Source organism: Cyrtonyx montezumae, unplaced genomic scaffold (assembly GCF_038088225.1).
Source record: "Cyrtonyx montezumae isolate F1298 unplaced genomic scaffold, pur_monq_1.0 scaffold_2, whole genome shotgun sequence".
NCBI classification, from domain to species: domain Eukaryota; kingdom Metazoa; phylum Chordata; class Aves; order Galliformes; family Odontophoridae; genus Cyrtonyx; species Cyrtonyx montezumae.
In genome coordinates, this window is record NW_027071936.1 from 54,571,695 (window position 1) to 54,595,203 (window position 23,509).

Here is a 23,509-nt window from a genome sequence, read left to right on the forward strand (position 1 = left end):
AGCTAAACATGCCTAGTACTAGTAATGAGGGGTAAAGGAAAGAAAACAAGAGGTCAACTAAAACATTATTACTAGCAATATTCAGAGAGCATGGAAGAAAGGGTGCCTGAGCTACAGTTCAGAGAAGTAATAAATCAAACATTACTTAAAACAACAAGCAGAGGTAGCAAAAACAATAAAAGTTGTAATAGAGACTTTTTGGGAAGTAAGATGAGTGACTGCTCTATTTCATTAGCTAGCATTTATCTGTGTAGCTTGAAATCCTGTTATTTTCTGTCCTACAAGATGAAACCAGAAGGCAAGAAGGTGCTTAAAGACTGCAGGAACACAGCCATCAGTTATTACGCCTATTTAATTTATTCTATGTGGCAGGACATTTCAGGAGAGAATCACCTCTTCTGAAATACCTCAGCCAGAAGGGCAGGAAGCCTTCAATCTGCAGAATACCATTTCCTCTTCAGCAAATGGAGGCAGAAGGGCTGAAATTGCTTATTTGCAAAGCTTTTCTGCACTTACATGACACTCCTTGCTCAAATCAATGGAAAACTACAGCTCTGATGTTTAGACAGTGAAGAGAACACAGGAATTATGTTATTGGAGGGTGGAGGAAATATCGGAAACATAATTTTCCATGCTACGCTCTCTTCACATCCACGGTTTTTCATGAGTGCACTAGACTGATTGTTAGGGAAATGAAATGCTAATACTGAGACAAGACAGATCAGATATTTTCACCAACATACGTGGTCCCAGTTAGGTGGGACACCATGATAGTAACAATCCTGAGCCTATCTGAGCCTCACATGTAACAGCTTCCAACAACAGAGCTGTAGCCAAGAAGAATTAGACATGAAAGCCTGACAGTAACCCCAGCCAAGCTCATCTCACATTACTTACACAACACTGATCTCACTGATTTCAGTCAAATTTCTCCTGATTCCTAATAGCGTGACACTAAACTAAAGCAAGCACACAAGAACTAGGAAAGGTCTTAAGACATCCAGAAGGAATTCTCTAATTAGGGTTAACAATACAGCAAGCTGCAGGGTTGGTGCCAGAATACAAGAGCCTCCCTTTCATACTGAACCCTCTTATTCCCAATCTGTTTTTCCAGTTGAGAGCTCCTGTCTCTAAGGAATTGTATGGTAACTGCACACCTTTTGCTGCTAATCAGATGTGTTGAAATACTAATAAAAACTAAATAAAATCTTTTTTTGATGAAAGACTTTGTACCTCATTATTAAGAATACAGTATAGGCATGTTCTAGTATATCCTGCACAGATACTAAGATATGGTAAGACAGCATATGTAAAGGATGAAAATATGAAGAAGCAATTTCCAAATTAAGAGTAGCATGGATGTATGAGTATAAGCTGGTGAAGGTTCCAAGACTCACAGAATTGTGATTGAAAAAAGAATGTGGATTTTATTTTAAATTGTATTATAAACTTTACTCACGTGATCCCCTACATCATTTTAAACTTTGTTTTTCTTAAGCTAATACATTATTGCCCAGTTTCAGACTTCCGATAAACTTACAGATTTTTAAGTATATAAAGGGGCTGTTCCAAAAGTAATGCTCCCTGTACTTTACTACGTTAGCCCACGATGTCAGAGGTGGATGCGGGTGGTGTGGCAGCACAAGTTGAACCTTCTCACCAATATTTCAACTCGTCGCTGTGTGACAAAACAGCACCTGACACAAAGTGCGGATGAAGTACAGGCACTTGGAACTTAATTCCTCCACAGACAAACAATTACAGCTGCTGACATTCACTGACTCTTGCTGAACGTTTATGGAGACCGAACGGTGGATGTGAGCACAGTGCAGTGGTGGGTGGTGTGTTTCAGCAGTGGCAACAGCATCATGAAATACATGCCACATTCCAGACAGCCATGTACAGCTGTCACACCACAAGATAAAGAGCATAATGATCAGCTCACCCATACAAATTGGCTATGCTGAAAAACAGTGTTTTGCAGCTGAGAATGTGCTCTATTAAAGAGTACTAACTGTGTTCTTTGTATGTTTTAGGTTCCAAGGAAATAAACAGGAAGTATTACTTTCAGAGTGACCTACACACTAATAAAAAGGCTATTCAGCTTAGATCTCCAAAATAATTTAGTTTTTAATCCCCCTGCTTATACTTACAGCTCACCATCTGCCAAAATAAATACTAACTTTCATTACCAAGCCAAAAACTGAACGATACTTTTGATACCCAGTTACCATCCAAAAACAATAACTGTAATAACGTAAAAGAAAACTCTTACCATTTTATATTAACCCATTGGCAAAAAAAATAAAATAAATGACCAACATACCTAAGAATGTACAGTGAATCAAGATAATGGTTTTGATGCCAGGTGCCTTGTGTAATGAGAACAAGGGAGATGGAAATAAAAACAAGCCTTTTTGTCTGTTCAAACAATTACATCACTTGCAGTATTGTGTCAGCTTCCATGTTTCAGCTGACCTTTCTTTAACTGTGCAAAGAACATCAGTAATTTCTAAACAACCAGTAACAAGTAATCAAGTTAGACTATTTTTGAATATAAAATTTCTGCTACAATTTCACACTGTATTTTCTTCATGTTTTTTTACTCAACTTATTGGTAAAATTTCTTTTGCCTTCAAAATTTTTCTAGAACTTTTACATTCTTGGAAATGACTCATGAATTATATTCTGTTCCAGCACAGAATGGAAAAGCTTTAAAAAGCATTGAGTTAACAAATCCATACGTACCTGATTTCAATTTTGTATTCAGGTATGCTCTGTTGTGCTGTGGTACCAGGAGCACCAGAACTGTCTATGCTACACTGCACAGCATTCCTCAAAGCACGCAGCTTAAATGAACAAACAAAAAAATTAACAGATAGTGTGACATTGATGACATTAGGCTTCTAATGTTCTGACAAAACACTATTTGTAACATCATTGAAATGTCATCGCTATGAAGAAAAAAACCAAACAGTTTTCACCTTTGACTAGCATCTCATCGCACTATAATACAGCAATAAAAATACCTTGTCTGTGAGAAGTTCAGTAAGGTTCTTCTGTTTTCTGGCTAAATACTGATCATATAACTGAGCCAGTTTAGCTGCTAGTACATGCTCACGGCTAAAACAGGGATGATGGGTGAATATTAGTCCAGAAATATCAATATCCAGTTGAAATGGCCCCGGAAAATCTCCAGGTCCAATAAGATACTGATTGGCAGTGGTAGTTTTTATTGCCTGAAAATTAAAAAGTATATATTAAAAAAAATTAAATAAAAATAAAATGGACTTACAAGTCCCAAGAAAACTATTATGCGAAGCGATCCTGTGACAGAAGTCAACCAGTTTCCCACTGCCTACATTTAACTACTGAGCCTTAACCTGCAAGACTCCAGGCTCCCAGTAGTAACATATATTAAAAACACCCACCTTTCTATAGATTGTTTCAAGCTCTGGTGCAATGCCTTCTTCCAGTGAGAATATTGGAGGCCTAGTAGAAGATTGTCTAATTGGATTAGGCATTGCTAAGATTCTGCCATCATCACCAAACCACTCTTTCCCCTACAAAGGAAGATAAAATTTGATAGTTCTTTCCATATCTAAGTGACTTGAGAAATGTTAACTCTCATCAAAAACAATTATGGCTAACTATGGAAGAAAAGGTGACTGTTTCTGACTAAAAAAACCTTTTGAAATCACAGAACCAAGAGCTTGCTCAAACGTATTTACTTAGTTTTTTCTTTCAGTGTTAAACATTGTTAACAGACTCATTAAATGTTGATTTTTTTCTTTTATATTTAAACATTGTATTTTCTTAAATGGCTACAATTCAAATAATCGTAGTTTTACACACAACTACCACTCCCATCTTTAAATTGGAATATAAGAGTTATAAAGCAAAGAATTATAAAACTAAACAACAGCTCAGAGAGATCATCTATCAAAGCACCTCTCAACTTCTCTAGTCTAGAACTTGAAAGCTGAACTAATTAAAGAACAGCCTCCACGAAAGCAGGTGAGGCGATGACTGCTATTCATGCTTCCCAGATGAACCACTGATGTAATTCATCCCTTTGCTCTCATGAACAGCATCCAAGTAAAGTTTGAACCAGTGCAGCTGCTGCAAGATGCTAGGCTGCCCTCCTTACGCACACCTGTTTTAGGCTGACTCTAGCTAGAGCCAGATGTATTGCCGTGGTCACACAGTGAAACCATCCAGAAAACTAAGTGGCTGAAACCAAACAATTTTAAGTCTTAGACTCAAACTGGTTCATGAAAGAGGCTTTTGTAGCACAGGAAGAAGTCGAAAGACTTCACAAAAAAGTGATAATGGCACCAAGCTTGAAAGAATTAAAGAAGTGACACAGTGAACCTTCTGGGTGCCTTCCAACTTCAGTTATTCAATGAAACATTAGAAAATACAGTGGATATAGTCTATATACTCTATATTCTGCTAAATTCTAGTTTAAATGTATACTAACCTACACACTGCTCAGTACAGCATAAGACCTATTCAAAGCACCTTCTCAGACCTTTCTATTAGCTACTCTTATAAATCTTAAGCACAATCAGATAATTTATATCATATTTAATTATACTTCCAGTCTGATCAATGAATTCCTACAGGTGCATCACTCATCTTACCTTTAGAGGACACAGATGACATTCCACACTGCTTTTGTTATTATCTTTTAGTACATAACTACAGGGCCCAGTCCCAATTTTAGTCTCTATACATACCACCCATTTTCTTCTAATAAAAAAAAGTTATATTTCCTCCTATTTTAGTGGAAAATAAACTGTGGCATGTACAAGCAAGTGATTTTTCCCCCAGTAAGCTTTGAGTAAAACCAGGAGGACATCAGTTCTGTAAGACCCAGTCTAGTGCTCTATCTATTGGGGTACACTAAAACACACTCCAACAAAAATCCATGTTTCCTGAAGTCTAACACAGTTAAACATTGTAAAGATGAAAGCCCCATATTACCATGACCTTCCTATTTACTGATGGCCTATACTATAGTGAAATAAAGTGCTGATAAGTCTGGAAAAAAACGGTTAAAAATATAATGATGACTTACCTGTTCTTGTTTTAGAATTCTGTTTTCTAAAATATTTTGATTAGATGGTGATACAAAGGGTCTTTCTTCTGCATAAAGACCCTCATCCTCAAGGTACCTCGGCTGCATGTTTTCAGGTATCTTCTGAGAAATAGGCACTAATAAGAAATTATACATAAAAGCACATAAAATATCTTAAAACTGCAGTTCCAATTTGCTTATTCTGTACCAACCTATGCTATGCATTATTTAAACAATATTAAACATGCTGTCAGCAGTATATTCCTAAGTAAAATAGAAAAAAGAAGTACATAAGTAAGATAGGTCATTTTCTTTATCAAGACAGATCCATAGATTAAGTTCATTATAAAAGTATCACAGATCTTCTAAACAGATAATTAAGCATATACTTCAAATATTCTATAAACAGTTTAGTGGAGTTCAGTTTTAATAGTTTCTTCCCTAACTATGTAGAACTTTTTTTTAGCAGTAACCATCGACTACATGAACATTCTGAAGCCACTCCTGTATAAAGTAAAGCTTTAACTACTATTACTGGTTTGGTTCAGGCTACTCTTGTACAAGATACAGAACATGCATAAAAACTCATAGTAACTCAGTAATAGCAGGGGGGAGTCTTTAAACACCATTTGCAGCATGACTTCACTGGTGTGCATGGGCTCAGTGGTTTTTAAAGAGCATTTTCCTCCTACATCCAAGAAGCAAGTAATTACACCGATACATATAGTAGGTACAGTGATCCCCTAAATCACAACACAGCAAAACACACTGCAACCAGGCAGAGCTCAGAGCAAGACATGAAAAAAGAGAGGAACTGATTGTGAAAATACTGGTATTTCATTGCAAGCTGTCCCAGTATCATTTTAGTTATATACCACTGCAGAACTCATTTCCATTTCTTTCACTTCAAATATTAGATGGCAACTGATACCCTTACATCGCAGAAATCCTAATGTTACATACACAGAATCATAGAATCATTTAATGACTCTTGGTAAGCTTGTCATATGGAAAAAACTACAGATGTGGTCAAGTAAACAAAAAATATATATTATGCAGTGCATAGATCACTTTTAGTACCAAAATATGCAACAGGTTATGGTATATGCACACGCTAAATAACTTAATGGCTAAATCCCAGTGAAAAAGGGGCCAGCCACCTTCCATTTACTACAGAAGGCACAACGTTACCCACCAGAGCAACCAATGTGCCAAGTTCACTTGCCAGCATACCACATGGTGACCTGTGAAGGTGTGCATATTACTAGCTAATCCATTTTGTCAGACCTTTTCAGACACAGACTCAGTGATGATCACTATCAGACACAGCCATTAAATCTCTTCCTACTGCCAGCCAGGCAGATGCACCATTTTTCAGTAGATCAAAGAGTGCAATGCTATGCAAAATCCAGGAAGCAAATGGTATGTACCATCTTCATACCTGCTTGCATGCTGGGAATGAATAGAAATTCTTTTTCTTTTTGCAGTTGTTCAGAGTATCTTTCACACTCAGCAGGCTTCATTACTAGAAAATCTTCATCTGCCTGTCCCATAACGAACAAATCAGCATCTTTAACTAGGCGTGCATCTTCATCCTATAGTTCAGGTGCAAACATCACCATAAGTTCACCTATTTCTTACAGTACAGAATTTAAGAAAGTATGCCTTCAGAATTTTTAAGGGAACAAAAGCTGCTATTTTGTATCACATGATTATAATCAGTTCAAGTCTGATTAAATTTATGAACATTTATTCTATAGCTCACACCGTTTCATCCTCCTCTTGTTCTTCCTCATGGGTTTCTACGTATTCTTCTGCCTCTTCTTCATTTAATTCACTCCCTTTCCGTGCTCCATCCCTTCTACTCTCTGGTTCAGGATCAAAATTGAAGGTAAAGAAATTATATGCTTCTTCAACGGAAGGATAATCACTCTGGACCTGTAAAAAGAAAAAAAACCAAACATTTTTACTCAATATTTTAAAGAAATTTAAGGCAAGGAAAACTATCTTTCCATTAATATTAATAGTAATGGCCATGTATAAACACTTGTTACTGGATAGCTATTTTTTCTGGAAGAGACCCTACACAAATGCTCTAAGCGACTTGAAACATTTTAAAATGATACTTTGTCAATGAGAAGAACAAAGTTTTAAATTCTGGCTACAATGCAGATATCATTATATAATGATGGATAATAATAATGCAGATGAATCACTTAAGGATAAATTTCTAATTGTATTTTGCCTGTGAAAGACTGAGGCACCTTTGAGTGCTAGAATGAAAGCTCTAATGTAAGAATTAACATGAACTTTTTTGACTATAAACATTTATGTTCCCTTAACTACCAGTTGGTGCATTCAATTGAGAGACTTTAAAAGAAGGAACACTTTTTCCTCCAAGCCCCATTAATTGCATATGGATGGATTTACTTGATTTTTTAAAATTAAATAACCCAATGTAATTCTTATGTTTGGTTTCCATTTTATACTATACTCTAAAAATTCTCTAACAGTATATGCCTAAATTATATAAACTCCTTTCCACTGCTCAAGACCAAATTCCGATTGATTACTCAAACAGAATCACAAAGCCATATAGTGCTTAAATAAAATTCATGTCAGTTACTGAAATGAAAGAACTGGTATTTACCGGTGACTTTTGCTTGAGCTTTTTCACAGAATCAGAAAACTTTATTTTTGATGATAAGTGAGATCCGTCCTTTTGCATCTCTCCAAGTTTATCAGCAGGCTGCACAAAGAACAAAACAAAGCATAACTTTTAACACAACAGTTCATCAAAAAAGCAACCAACAAACAAAACCACAGCTCAGTACTGAGATTAGATGCTGTGTTTTCACAGTAAAAAAAAGGAAATTACAATTGCTAAGATTAAAATTACTCTGACTCTAAATTTATGTTAACGGGGTATATTTATTTGTCATTCCAGCTTTATTATGGGTCAAGTAGTAGACTGCAAAGCATCAAGAAACAGTTCATGGAATACACTCTTCACTGCTGGCAAGACTGTTCCTGTGCTCCTGAAAACAGGTAACAACATACTTACCACCCATGAAGTGCAGTAAAAGGGCAGCAACAAGAAATCAGCCCATCCCAGGGACTGGACAAATGAGAGGCTGGCAGACAGCACAAGCCTGGAGGTCCTGGCAGGAGTGTTGTTGCCCAACAATGTTGCCCATGGAGGGAATAATGAGCCCAAAGCCAGCTACTTCTATTGCCCCAAGGAAATGAGGGATAACATATATGTGCTTAATAAAAAAAAAAATTAAAAAAAAAAACAACCTTCATGCTTGGTTGCCTGAATACAAACTGGATTGTTCCCTCCCCACCCCTCCCCTTTCAAAGAATTATTGGTAGGCTACTCTGAAACCCTGTGGATGACATTCCTCTGCCTTCTCAAGGAAGGGAATAGCACAGATGTGCCCTCCTAGTTTTCTGAAGCTTCAATGTGCAACTCACAGCCTGCACGTGGCCCAGCACAGCTCACAATGCAGTCTGTACCTACCCTGGCCCATGCACTATCATAGTCATGGTTCTGCCATGCAGAGAGACCTGGCACAACCATCACCTGGCACCAATGGAATGTAAGTGCACTAAGAACCCCACCTGAGCTGAAACCAGGGCACAGTGCAGTGCTAACTCAAGTTATGGCAAACAGCATTATAGATTGTTACACTGCTAAACAGTCCTGTGAAGAAAGAAAAATATGCAGACATGCTTTCCGTTTTGATAAAGGAATTTGTTAACAAGTTTCAAGATTGCAAGAAAAATAAAAATAAAAATCAATTATTTCGGTTTACTTGCAACTCCATTTCCAGTCAGCATAAATTCATTACCTGTGAATTTTCAATCAGAATGTATAGAGCTGCAATCCAAAATTAGATCATGTCTCTTTACCAGACTTTTACAAGCCCACCCCTATCAGAGAGAAATATCCCTGAGTTCATGGTCACCCTTTATCACGTCACCACATTTTGGTGGTATATACATTTGTGAACAATTATTGTAAAGGGTAAAACAGAAGAAGAGTAAGATTTCAAAAAAACTCCTAATAAACATCTTGAGTTCACTAGGTATTGCAACCACTGCCCCATCAAACCAGTCTGATGCGTTAGTTTCACAAAAACAGGGTCATGTATCCCACTGCATTTTATGTTTCTGTTGCTCTCTTTTTGTATGCTTTAATAACAAACATTAAAAAATAAAATAAGATTTCTTATTTTATATATAAACTATATATTTAATGAGGCTTACTCCAAAAGGAGCAAATAGCTGTGTGCAAGCTTTACAGGCACAGCCTTTATTATTTAATGCAGAATTAATTTCCTAACAAAGAATATGCTTATACTAAAAAAAAAAAAAAAAAAAAAGAAATACAAAATAGTGACAAGGAAATGCAAATACAGCACAGTGACAAACCTGAAGTTTAGCAGGTACTGCATTTAGCAACTGGACGATATAAATTTATATAAAGCTATTATAGAGTGTTCTTTACTGTAACAGTAACTTAAGTACTTCAAGATGTTATTTACAGGTTCATTTCTTCTGATAAGTTTAATTACAGTGTAGGTATTCTGTTAAAGAAAATGATTGTCATTTAACATGCACGTTAAAACAGGACCCTCTTCAATTACTGCTTAAAAAAATAAGGGCAAATAATATCATTTTAATCACAATAAAATGAATGAAATTGGTCTTCTGTAGTTGAGCCCAAGAGCACTTACCACTTCATCCAGTCTGAGTTCTGCTTTCCTTTCTCTGAAGCTTTTTAAACATCTTGGCTGTGAACCCAGCTCTTCTTGAGATAAAGCAGCTTCTGCTTTTGACTTAACAAACAGAAGAAATAATGCTTAGTGGTAACACAAATGTAATAGGAGCAAAGCTACATTAATTCCTAGGAACTCAACATCTCATGCATGTTGTATTAGGGACAGAGTTTTTTAACTATATAATCAGCTTAAGCACTTTTCTAGACCTAGATGATGTTAATAGTCCTTATTAAATGCACAGTAAACTTGTAAGCCAATCCACTGATTTCAAAAGAGCGCAGTAATGTTTTTGATGAAAACATGAAAAAGTCCTGTAATGATTTCATAATTTTAATTATTAAAAAGGATACATTCTATATTAGAAACAACTGAAATACAGAACTTCAGAAAAAAAAAAAAACATAGCATGAGAAAATCACTGGAAAAAAAATAAGAAACTGTACTGAAGAATTAAATATTATTTTGGCTTTAGAATTAAAAAAGCAGATAACCAATTAAGTCACACATAATGCTAGAAAAGCAAACTGAAGCTGCTGGTTCTTCAAGAAGAAAGCCAACCCGACAAGACTTCTGAAGGACACATACCCTCGCTGCTTTTAGTTTCTCTCTCATACGCTCCCTGACAGAAAGTTTTGAAAACCCCACTCTTGAAGTAGAAGGAGCAGGGGGCAAGCCTGAAAGAGAAAACACAGCAACATGATTAAATGACTGTTTTATAAAATAATTACAAATTATGGAAAATAAGCCTGCTTATTGCCTACAGACTCCCATATTCCAACAAAATTGACAGGGAAAAAAAATTGGCTCGGTTTTGTAATTCAGACTTTACAGACCATTAATTTAAATGCTGTAGTTGCAATGGATCTAGCTTTTACAATACACTCTTACAGGAGAATTCCTGTTTGATTTAGGAATTTAAACTGGGTGTTCCCAGAAGGCCCAGGCTTTTCTTTCCAAAATTTAAGGTGAATGAGAACTCATCTCTGATCATCAAACTTATCACAATCTCATCTTCTTTTGAGGGTTGATGGAATCCCCTCCCCCATCATCTTCATCAGATCCTCTTAGATAATGATCTATTCTGGCAGATTCAAGAAAATATCTGTAGAGTGACCTCATGCCCTACTGAATCCCTCAATTTCTAAATTAGAAGGATAAATAATTATCAAGTTGTTTATAAAAAAAGCTATGGTCTCGGGGACAGAAACACAAAGGAGTGGATGCCTACAGCCCACCCTCTCACATGAGGTCAAATGATTAAGTGTACATTATAAATGAGATAACGTGTAACCAAGTGACTGAAGTTCCACCAGTTTTATGTATTAAGCAGAATGATGTTCGTGTTCTATGCAGTACCTGGAGTTGGTATCCATGTCCCTTCCCCTCAGCTGCACCACCACACTAAGAGGGTCGCATTTATCCTCTTTTCAAAACTGTCCAGAATATTTTGGCTGAAAACAGCTGAGAAACCTAACAGCTTGAAAAAGGATCAGTTAGAGGCTTCTCTTTTTGAAATAGGTCATTAATTTCTTCATTATCAAAACAGACCCTAGTTGTGTCATTGTCTCCTCATCCACCAGCTTGAAGCAGCCTACTTGTAAATATCCAGAAGACAGTAAGAAACAACAGCAGGCCAAAGCAAGCCATGACAAAGACTTGTCAGGACAAGTTCATCAACATGCATTTTATCCAGTCATGTGATGGTTTGGAAAAAGAATAAGGTTCTGAGTGTGTACTACAGAAAACGTCCATCATTAGGAAATGTTCTGATGAAATGACATAAAGAGATGGATGCAGAGGGAGAACTGGAGGTCACTAGAACTACATTTAAAAAGATAAGTGAGTAACAATTATTGAATTCAAAATCCAAATTGTTTAGGTATTCTCAGGATCTGCCTTAGTCTTTAAAGTATCTATTAGTGGATTGAATGATGAAATGAAATTTATCTGTTTGCCAGATGCGCAGGCAAAGACTAAGAGAAGTCAGAATTGCTGACAGACTTCACTTAATTTTGCAACTGAGGAAAGAAAAATCCTTTTTCACAAATTGAAGTCTACAACATGTTCCTGGACACAGAAAGGCCACGTGTCTCCCAGGGATGGAAATGATGGACTTTAATTACAATAAAACAAGACTCTAAAAATCAGCTATGGAATAAGCATCAGTTCAAGTCTCTAAGGTTTTTTCTTTTTTTTTTTTTTTGCTTACAGTGATCCTAACCCAGTGTGTAAAAGCATACTACACTTCATAGGAGCAACTGCTGCAGCTCAATTTCGTCCCAATTAACAACAAATACAAAACAACAGGTAAGAATCTGCTTTCATTTTCTGAAATACATTACAACTCCCTGTAAACTTTCAAAAATAGCACAGAATTACTCTTCCATCACTTGAAGCTTCTGCAAAACTGATGCTCCACATGCAGAAATTTTTTTTCTCATGAATGAATCAATACCATGTGATAACAGGAATGAAGCTTTCTGTATGTAATGAAAAACATTTTAAGGCTTAAATGGTTATGGTAAAATTAAAATCAATGCATCAATTACTACAGGATCCTGTAGTTCCTTGAAGAAAGATCACAGACATTTACTCTACTTCTCAGTGAATGGAATTCTGTTCTGTTTATGTGAACAGGCTCTCCAGCCAAGTAATTTCTTAGCTTCAGGACATATTTATGTAGCGGGAGAAGACAGACACCTATATGAGCATTATGTAGATCACATTTTCAGGGCTGTATCAAAGAAATTCACACTACGTTTTATGCTGGAAGCACCATTATCCTACCGAGTCTCTCTATTTCACCCCATGCAGAAATGAGCAGCTATCTGCATAGCCAAAATTTGGAAGTGTGACTTGCTATTTTGGCTGCTGGACTGACACACTGCCACATTTTTCCATTTACAAAAGGTACAGAGGCATCTAAGCAGACATGACATGATACTAAATGAAAACAGTAAAGTTCTATCATTGACTGCATTAGAAAAATAAAGGGCGAGGGCTGACTGAACTGTTGAAGACCAGTAGAATCATAGAATCATAGGGGTTGGAAGGGACCTCAAGAGATCATCGAGTCCAACCCCCTGCCAAAGCAGGTTCCCTACACCAGGTCACACAGGTAGGTGTCCAGGCGGGTCTTGAATATCTCCAGAGAAGGAGATCCACAACCCCCTGTGCAGCTATGCCACTGCTCCGTCAACCTCACCGTAAAGAAGTTCTTGTGCACATTTGTGTAGAGCCTCCTGTGCTGCAGTTTCTGTCCGTTCCCCCTTGTCCTGTCTCCACACACTGCTGAAAAGAGTCTGGCCTCGCCACTTGGTCCCCCACACCTTGGATATTTATAAACCTGGATCAGGTCACCTCTCAGTCTTCTTTTCTCAAGGCTGAACAGACCCAGTTCACTTAGCCTTTCTTCATAGGGGAGATTCCTCCAGGCCCTTCACCATCTTTGTGGCCCTGTGCTGGACTCTTTCCAAGAGATCCCTGTCTTTTTTATACTGGGGAGCCCAGAACTGGACACAGTACTCCAGATGAGGCCTCACCAGGGCAGAGTAGAGAGGGAGGATCACCTCTCTTGACCTACTGGCCATGCTCTTTTTAATGCATCCCAGAATGCCGTTGGCCCTCTTGGCCACGAGAACACACTACTGGCTCATGGTCAACCTGTCGTCCACCGGGACACCCAGGTCCCTCTCTACAGAGCTCCTCTCCAGCAGGTCATCCCCCAGCCTGTATTGGTGCATGCAATTATTCCTCCCTAGGTGCAAGACTCTACATTTGCTTTTGTTAAATTTCATCTGGTTTCTGACTGCCCAGCTCTCCAGCCTGTCCAGGTCTCGCTGAATGGCAGCACAGCCTTCCGGCGTGTCAGCCAATCCTCCCAACTTCATATCATCAGCAAACTTGCTGAGGGTGGCCACTATCCCCTCATCAAAGTCACTGATGAAGATGTTAAACAAGACTGGACCCAGCACGAACCCCTGGGGGACAGCGCTGGTTACAGGCCTCCAACCGGACTCTATACCGCCAACGACAACCCTCTATGCTCTGCCAGTCAGCCAGTTCTCAACCCACTTCACTGTCCACTCGTCTATCCCACACTTCCTTAGCTTTGTTATAAGGATGTCATGCTGAAATCAAGGTAGACTACATCCACCGCCCTCCCCCATCCACCCAGCCAGTGACAACATCATAGAAGGCCACCAGGTTGGTCAAGCATGACCTCCCCATGGACAAACATCATCTGTGACATGAAAAGAAGAAATAGCTACATGGTTTGTTTTACAGAAAGTCTGCCATACTGGAACCAGAATGAGAAAGCAAATGGAAGAAACCAAACTCTTGAGCGACATCACAAACTGAAAGTTCTGCAGCCGTTAACCATCACTCACTTGCACTAAAATACAGTTCCCTTTTCATAAAAGGGTTTGTGCGTGTTATGTGTACTTTAACACCATAGAGGCACTATAAACAATGAAGCAATACGGGAAGTGGAGAGCTTTTTTAAGATGAGTGTATTTGGAAAACAGACAAACAAAACAGACAGACGAACTCCTATCAAGTAAACCACTTTAATTCAGGTCACCACATGCAGTACTTCTCACTCCACTGTAACAAAGCTAGCAGAATCCCAGAAAAGAGGGTTATCAGAAGAGGGGAGAATGAATTTTTGTTGAGCGAAATCTTTGAGGAAATAGAACACTTTTCACACAGGAACTAAGAGCCAGAGATCTCCTTTCAATACACATCTATGCTGTTCTGTTTATTTATGGAAAATGGACAAAATAAAACAACCATCACTAGAGGGTGTCTCTTGGTTTCCTCATGCAATACAGGGTAAAAGCTGTTGGGCCTCCACCTGCCTAGAGCACACCCTCTCTAGAACAAGCAGGCACAAAGATCTTCAAAGAGACAGAAACATTCCTACACTGCAGGTGCCCACAGCAAATACTGCATGTGTCCAGGTCTGGAGCCCCCAGCACAAGAAAGACCAGGAGCTGGTGGAGAGGGTCCAGGGGAGGGCCACAAAGATGATCAGGGGGCTGGAGCACATCCCCTACGAAGTCAGGCTGAGGGAGCTGGGCTTGTTCAGTCTGAAGAAAAGAAGGCTGCGGTGTGACCTAATTGCAGCCTTTAGGTACCTAAAGGGAGTCTATAAACAAGAGGGGAGTCAACTCTTTGATAACAGCAGGACAAGGAGAAATGGTTTCAAGTTGAGGGAGGGATGATTTAGGTTGGATGTCAGGGGAAGTTCTTTACTATTGAGAGTGGTGAGGTGCTGGAACAGGCTGCCCAGAGAGGCTGTGGATGTCCCGTCCCTGAAGGTGTTCAAGGCCAGACTGGACGGGGCCCTGGGCAACCCGGTTTAGTATTAAACGGGGAGGTTGGTGAGACTCATCACCCTGGTGGTCCCTTCCAACCTGGGCCGTTCTGCGACTCTAATTGACGCCAATAAATCACCTATTATTCATGCCACCGCCCATAGTGCAGCGAGTTTAAGAACAACACATCCCACTCTGACACCGATGAAAACCCGAGTAGCTAGCTATACGCTCTCGCAACGACAGCGTCCCAGCCCCAACCGCCCCGCCCCGCCCCGCCCACCACTCACTGCGCGGCGCCGGAGGGGCAGCGGCCGCTGGGGCTGTTGCCATGTTGGCGGCGTTCCCTCGCTCCTCCCGCGGCTCGGGGCGGCCGGCAGGTCCCTGCAGCTGCAGCGGGACAGAAACGGAGAGCGCATGAGTGAGTGGAGCCGATACGGGACGAAGCGAAGGCAGCCGCCAGCGGTACGACCCCCGACCCTGAAGGGGAGGGGGAACACAAGTGCGCATGTGCAGTGCCGCGCTGAATGCCGTGTGCGCATGCGCGCTGAGGAGCGTGTGGGGTGGGAGAGCTCGCTGTTTGTCGCTGTGCGCCGCTCTCCGGCGCAAAGGCGCCGGTGTCATGGCCAGCGTACCAACCCCGCTATGGAGCTTCCTGTGCTTGCTGCACTGGTGCCTTTAATGGGTCACAGCCCTGCAACTCGGTGAAAACACAGCCGTGTGTTTGTCTGTTTGCATCCCTAAGGCATCTTCACCACTTGTCTTGTACCAGTCCATAAGAGTTTCATTCCTCCTGACACAGACACAGACCAAGCTTGATCCCTTCTAAAGTAATTATATAGATTAGAAAGTGGGACAACTGTTTTCCTAACCTACCAGAGACTAAGCACATTAACCAGTGTTCAAGAGATAATGTAACCAACTTACATACATTCAATTAATTCCATCTTACGTTGATGCAGTTCAAAGCATTATGGTATCTGATAGTGATGTATTTGTGCTGGTATAAAGAATAATTACAAACTTGCATCAGCTGCACTGGTATTGATGGATCTACAGATTACAAGAACCTACCAGACACTACTGAGTTATTAATTATACTTTTTGCCGTTATATATACAAATAAATGCCTGTTGCTTAGTGGAAGTTCATAGAATCATTTGAGTTGGAAGGAACCTTGAAAGGCCATCCAGCCCAACTGCCCTGCACTGCACAGGGTCAGCTACAGCTGGATCAGGTTGTTCAGAGCCCCATCCAGCCTGATCCCGAGTGTTTCCAGAGATGGGGCAGCCACCGCATCTCCAAGTGACCTGTTATGGTGCCTCAGTCATTGGAAGAAAAATTTTCCCTTATATCTACACTATATCTCCATCATTTAGTTTGAAACCATTTCTGGTTTTACTACTGCTGCACGTCTTCACTGAATGCTACTACTGCTTCACTTCAGCACTGTTTTAGAAAACTTGCACCAACAATACTGCTACCACCTAACAGTGTAATTTAGTCTGGATTTTAAAAATCCTGCAAAATAACTCACAGGAGTAAAACACAGGATGCTTTTCCACACCCGCTACACCTCCTTTATCAGTGCCGAGGCCTGCACCAACTGTCCTATTTCACCATCCATTCTTTGTATTGAGTATGTAAGCTCATACATACTTTCCTCAAGCCCTGCATCCATGCCACACAGGACTCTTTAGCTGTTGGAAAACGCCTAGTATAAAGGCAGAATGGTCAGAGGGAAAACGACTTTGTTATCTCCCACCTAGGTGTAGTCCCTGTTTACCCCAAAGGATTTTCGGGTTGCTGAACTAAACAGTACCTTCAGGTTGCACAGGGAACTGAACCTGTCCTAAGTATGTGGTTTTGTCAGGCAAATGGGATGCTCCCAGACCACCTTTGCATTCACCTCAGCACCAGTTACCCCAGCACCTTGCGCAAGTGCCTAGCATGATGTGCCTGCAAACTGCAATGTTTCCTGGCTGCGTGCAAGTTTAATCAGATACCAGCATTGTGACACAAAAAATATAACACTGCAAGAAGCTGCAGCATTTTTGTTGCTCAGATCATAAACTTCTTTTTCATATCAAACTTTATGTATCACATTTAAACAGTCTCCTAAAGGCACATGAAAATAGAGAATGCTGGCAGCAAACCACAGGGGCATAATGGCCACTTTCTTCTAACAATTCTTAATCATTTCTTGAAATTAAGTGCAAGAGCAAGTGCTAAAAAAAAAAAAAAAGTAGTAAACTAAAACTGAAAGCAAGTACGCTAAAGCTCTTCTTTAGCTCAGAGGCTGTCTGTTTCCAAAGCAGTAAAACCCCCAAACAAACACAAGTTTCTCTAATTCCTCTTCACAAAATGAGTCATATCAAAAATACGTGGAACATCATGCTGAGGATTTTAGATTCCTAAATCTGCCTTGCCCATGAAAACGTGCAGAACACTGTGACATTTAGGCAGGTCTAGAAGGAAAGTAGTTATTTCCTACCTGGGTTTTCTGATGCAGCAGCTGTGGGACTGCCAGCAGCCGTGCACTGCAGCCTCCCCTAGCAACAGGCTGCTCTGCTTTTTAAAGAGAAAGGCTCAGATTCTGCTCCTTCGGCCACTGAAGTCATTCTGGAAGACTTCTTTTGTTTTGCAGACAAGTTATTTTACAATAAGAGGGAAAGAAAATGAAAAGAAGTAAAATACAGGGAAGATGAAGAAGTGATTGCAGCTCCTGCCAGCTCATTCCAATTGCTGGTGGCAGAAATCTGTCAGTGCTATCAGATAGTTTGTCAAAATGCGGATTGTCTTATACATGGTTCCTAATTTCTATAGGTACAAAACAATTTATACTATTCCTAACAAATCTGGAAAGATCTTTTCTGCTGAGCCAGGTTGTTAAGAAACAATTTTTTACAATAACATTTGTATCAGAATCTTCATTGTTACCAGAATCAACAACATTGCGGGTTCTACATGGAGTTGTTGCTAGACCTGATCTTCTAGGTCCTTTCCAACCTAATGTACCTATGAACCTATGAACCTTTTTATAATTGTTCCTGTGTAATCAGCCCCTGTAACTACTGAAGGTCTGTTACTGCAAAGCTTTAGTAGCTGGAATCACATGAAAGAGATGACTGAATTGTTTCCAGTTTCTGAACGCTATTATATTATGTCGTGGGAAGAAGTAAACAGTCACCAAAAAGATCAGTAATATGGACATTTAATCAAATTAAGTGGAACTATCACAGCTAGGAAGAGCTGACGTGACAGTATTTTTCAAGAATGGAAAGGAAATATCAGGTTTTTGAAAGTGATGTGTCCAATACACAATTTCTGATATTTGCAAAAATTTCACTGTGTCTGGGCCTATGGAAGTCATCCAGTGGGTGAACCTCCATGCAGGCTTTTGGCAATGATTCAGGTTAAACATCTTGCTTTGCCAATAAGCCTGTGTCCCAGCAATCTATTCCAGTCTCAGAAACAGTTGTGCAAACAGTTTAAATGATGGACAAATATGAACAACATTATGTAAGGAACTTTAATATAGTACCCTGAAGGAGAAAGGGGCCTTTGCTTACTGGGATGAAAACCTACTTAAAAACAATATCAGGACGGACATAACTGCACTCCCAGAAGTAAGACAGAACTTAAGCCATATATGACTCCTGACATAGAGAAGAACATATTTATTTCAGTCAACATCCAAAAAACAAATAAGCTGTGTCTCTGATTGCACCGTGCAATGCGATTGCGCCGATGCAGTGCTCAAATGAGATGATGTGAGAAGATTCACTTTGTTAGGTGCAGCACTGTTACTGTTGTTTTGCCAAGGACAGCCAACTATGAGCTTTGATGCAGGCAGGATGTGTGGGAGCTTGTAGAGAGAAACGACTATGAAAAGCCAAATGTTGACTTTTAGTGAAGAAGAGAGCCTTCAGGTTTTATGGCTGGGGCCATGGCTGTGGGCCTTGTTCTCCGTACTGCCATCTTATCACAGCACCCTACCTCTGCTGCTCAGGAAGAGGCTGTGCTGGCTGTCCCAAAGGAGGCAGGCCACAGGGTGATTTTTACAAAGACTACATGTTGCTGTACCATTAAAATAGCAATTTCAGCTACTATAGGCAGCTCTGCAGTGATCTCAACTGCAGAGAGGTTACAAAGAAGGGAGAACAAACTCTGCTCAGCATGATTATTTTAAACTGATTGCACCTCACTCCAGCATGACTGCATTCACAAATAAAATTCCTTGAAACTTGTCACACATGGAGGAAAAATCAGTGTTCACTTATCAGACCATCTGCCAGAAGATGCAGGTGGTGTGGAAAGGAGGAAAGCCTGCTGCTTTGGCAGCAGCAGCAGTGGTAGACAAGTTTTCAGATGATTAAAGAGGTTGTTTTTCAACTCAGAGTTTAAATCCACTGTCTTCCAAACTTATAAATAGCACTTGTTTGAAAGTGAAGAACAAAAAGAGAATGCTGGTAAATGTGATGGGTTTTTTTATACAATTCACTCAGCTCTAGAAATCTCCTCTGCTTTGTGCAAAGAGTTCACATTTGGTGCCTCTTGGGAAAATAAATTATTTTTTCAGTAGTTCAATCTTTCTTGCTACTTTGTTAACACAACAGAAACGAGGCTATTCTTTCACAGAAACAGTTTTATCAACGTAGTATTATGGTTTATGTTGTATTTAAGATTCTGACAGGTGAGCTAAATTTGAAAAGCAACAATTTTGTTATATATTTGTAGTTCCATAAAAATCCTAAGAAATCCTTAAGTAGGTTGAATTTGGGGACATAATAAATGCCCCATCCCTGGAGGTGTTCAAGGCCAGATTGGATGTGGCCCTGGGCAGCTTGGTCTAGTATTAAATGGGGAGGTTGGTGGCCCTGCCTGTGGCAGAGGTTTTGGAGATTCACGATCCTTGAGGTCTGTTCCAACCCAGACCATTCTGTGACTGTGATAAATGAATTATGTAGCCCACCTTCACATACTGCAGGACCTTCTGGAGGACAGCCATGTTACTTCATGAAAGGTCTGCTGAGAGGTCACTTGCATCGTTATAAGAGTACTGTGTGTTCTTCTCATCAATCCATATCTTCTAATTGAGAGATGTGTAAATTGCAGTATTAAATTACACTAGTTCTTCCACTTAGATTGCTGTCTAAGAGCAGCAGCCATACTTCTGCCGTCTTGAAGTTGAATGCTAACCTCAGGTCATCACCTGGATACAGGTAATACAAAGAGACAGGTATTTCCAGCTCCTTCCTTTCTTAAAGCAGGTGTTGAATACACTGTCATCCAAACTGAGATTTACCTCACCTATTACTCGTCACTGATGACAGGAAAGCTAGGAACTAATTTAGCCTAGGCAATGATTTACAGATTAATGTCAGATAAGATAAATTTCACAGTAATGATTTCTGCTGCAGGAACAATCTCCATATAGGAAAGAACTTCCTTACAGCTCTTCTAGCAGGTAGCTGCTCAATCCTATCAAAATCATTGCATGCGGAATTGAGGGATACAAGCTAAATGCCAAATAATCCAAGAGAGTTTTGTATATATTTGCTATTAAAACATAATTGTATAACATGTTTAATTAATTTTTCTCTTGCCTTAGAAAGTAACTTTCATGAATTGATTGCATGCGTGCAACCAGGGTAAAACAAAGCGTCACTGACAATACTGAGATTTTCATCAAAGTGCTTGGAACTTTGTCCACGCCAGCATGAGGACAAATCATGCTTCTGAAATTCAGGGCTATTGACATAACCTCGACTTGGAGTGCCAAGTTTAGAGTGACGTGGAAAAGAATATAACCTCTGAAAATGCTCTGTAAGCTGAAGTCTAAATGCTTTGTACTGAAAGGAATAAACTGCTTCTTGAAAGCAATATATTACTCATTGAGAAAGATATACCTATTGAATGAAACAGCACCAGCGCAGCCGAGCAGATGAAATATCATCAGCCTCTGTGATACACTGCTTTCTCAACTCTATTTATCTTCTCTTTGCTCTCATGTATTATTTCTTGGATGGGATTCATCACCTACTGAAATACATATATTAAATAAGCCACACTTCTGCATAAAACTAGAGTTCCTACTGACTAAATTGCCCGGGATATCATTACAGTTATCCTGAGTATGAAATACATACCAATGGATAAATTAAACTGATTACTGAAGAATGAATATTTTGGTAAGTGTGAAACTGTATTTGGTAAATAATAACATAGTAAATAAAAATAAATAAAAATAAAGTATTATATGAATAAATATAGGCAAATAAAAATGAAGTATTACATGAACTGCACCAATAATAGAAACATACTCAGTAGGGAACCAAATAAGGTGCATAAAAGCATAAACGTTGTTAGGCAGATTTATGAAGCTTTGAAGAATGTAGGCGGTACTTTTAATCCTGGTATCCATTATTAGCTTTTTCCTTCATATTTTGTGAGCATAGCTAAAAATTCTTCAGGACTAGTTACATTTACTACATCTGAAAAGAATTATGGCACCATAAATCAAAGAGCAGCAGTGAGGAAAGTGAAGGTAAGTAAAGAAAGATATGTAAGTTTAAAGTTGAAGTTTCCAGTGTGACTATAATGTTTAATTAGTTATCTAGGTTAAAAACGCTCTTCAACATGTGGCTGACTTCTTGTTTGTCACTCTACCAGCTAAAAGCTTGAGAGCTTAAAAGATGGTAGGGGCTGTTCTGTTCCAAACAACTTTATTTTTATTTATGTATATCTACATACATATATCCCAAGTAAATATATGTGTTTTGTTAATTAAGGAACCCTGAGATTGAAAGCTTTTGGGTGGTACCAGGTTTGTGCATTCTTGCATCCTTCTTCAGAAAGCCCAAGAGATTTTGTTACAGCAAAGACATGCTTTCTCCTGGGAGTCTCTCCTGGTGATACTATTTTTTCTCTGCTGATTGTAAACAAAGTGTAGATGGCGAAGGTAGTACACATGCCTAACTCCTGTGCCACTATGGCACATACACTGTGTAGAAAAATCTGATTAACTCTAGATTTAATCCTAAAGAGATTCTGGTCTTTGTTATCCTACAACATCTTGAAACCAACCCAACACTCACCCGATAGCATAAACAAGGAGAAAATTTCAGCCCAATATATTTCACTATAGATTCAAATTTAGACAGAGGGAATATTCTAATGAAACCTCGTGTCATCCCAGTTGGTCTATTTTCAAGTAAAATAGCAGTAGTAACTATGATGAGTAAAATAGCAGTATGAAATACTTTAGGAAAAAGTCTTGAGATCCTGAATAAGGGCAGGGACACAAGGTACTTATACATACGTTGTCCATACATGGAATAAAAAACTTACTTCTAGCAAAAAGCCTTTAGGTATAACTCAACAGAATTACTTGTTTTTAACAGTTCATGCCAAAATATCAGACTGCTGAAGTAGCTATGTAATTCAAATGGGGAAACTTAGTGAAGCTAAAGTGACTTTTCTGTGATAGTACAAACATAAATTTAAAATTATTAAGCAGAGGAAGGCAATAACTTTTGACTTACTTATACTCATGATGACATTTTCAGCACAGGTATGGTTAAAATACATCCTTTACATTCCATTCATTTTTGTATCACAGAGAAGCAGTTTGCTCTTAGTTAAGATTGCAACCAGTGATTTTTCATTTTAACACCATATTCTTTCTCTATTCAATGGTGAAAATCTTGTTTTGTCTGAAAATATCCAGATCTATTATAACCCCAAATATGTTTCTTTACAGTCTGCAGAACAGCTGTCATACTGTCATAAGAATGGCTTATAGGATTTTTTTTTTTTTAGTTTTGGAGATGTGAAATATCTGTAAGTCTTACCATAATAAAATGAATTTACAACTCCTAATAAAAACTTTCTATCAAGTGAAATGGTGTAAAACAATTTCCACATTAGTTTGATAAGTTAATGAAATACTTTCATTAGTTGTTGTTTTTCTTTTCATAATGCATATAGCTCCAATCCTGTATCTGTCGAATTACTGTGCTGGGCATTATGTGCACATTGTGACTGTCTGTTCTGACCTTCACTGTGTGTTCACAGTATTCACAGGAATTTCACTGTGGATTGCACTGCGTGCTGCTGAGAGCTGTTGTCTGTGCCTCATGCCATCAGTGTTGCCTGTGAGGAACTGGCATAAATCATTGCTGTAAGAATGATGATTGGGCAGCATTTTGCACTCATTTTGGGCTCGACTTGCAGGTGTATAAATGATTGTACAGTACAGTGATAAACTGAGTCTGTAAATGTTCTCTTCCATATTTTCCACAAGAAACAGCGCA

At 39.1% G+C, this 23,509-nt stretch overlaps 1 protein-coding gene across 1 annotated transcript in view; it reads right to left on the bottom strand.

Annotated features, from left to right (window-relative positions):
* The window catches only part of LOC136048222 (complement C1q tumor necrosis factor-related protein 7), an 81,467-nt gene that overhangs the window by 27,350 nt on the left and 30,608 nt on the right, over window positions 1–23,509 (bottom strand). The window contains exons 4-12 of the mRNA XM_065735743.1: window positions 10,456–10,544; window positions 9,826–9,927; window positions 7,734–7,832; window positions 6,851–7,021; window positions 6,525–6,678; window positions 5,084–5,220; window positions 3,432–3,563; window positions 3,030–3,239; window positions 2,749–2,849 (exon numbers count right to left, since the gene is read on the bottom strand). Coding sequence (XP_065591815.1) covers window positions 2,749–2,849; window positions 3,030–3,239; window positions 3,432–3,563; window positions 5,084–5,220; window positions 6,525–6,678; window positions 6,851–7,021; window positions 7,734–7,832; window positions 9,826–9,927; window positions 10,456–10,544 — 1,195 coding nt within the window. The remainder of the gene's footprint in view (window positions 1–2,748; window positions 2,850–3,029; window positions 3,240–3,431; window positions 3,564–5,083; window positions 5,221–6,524; window positions 6,679–6,850; window positions 7,022–7,733; window positions 7,833–9,825; window positions 9,928–10,455; window positions 10,545–23,509) is intronic.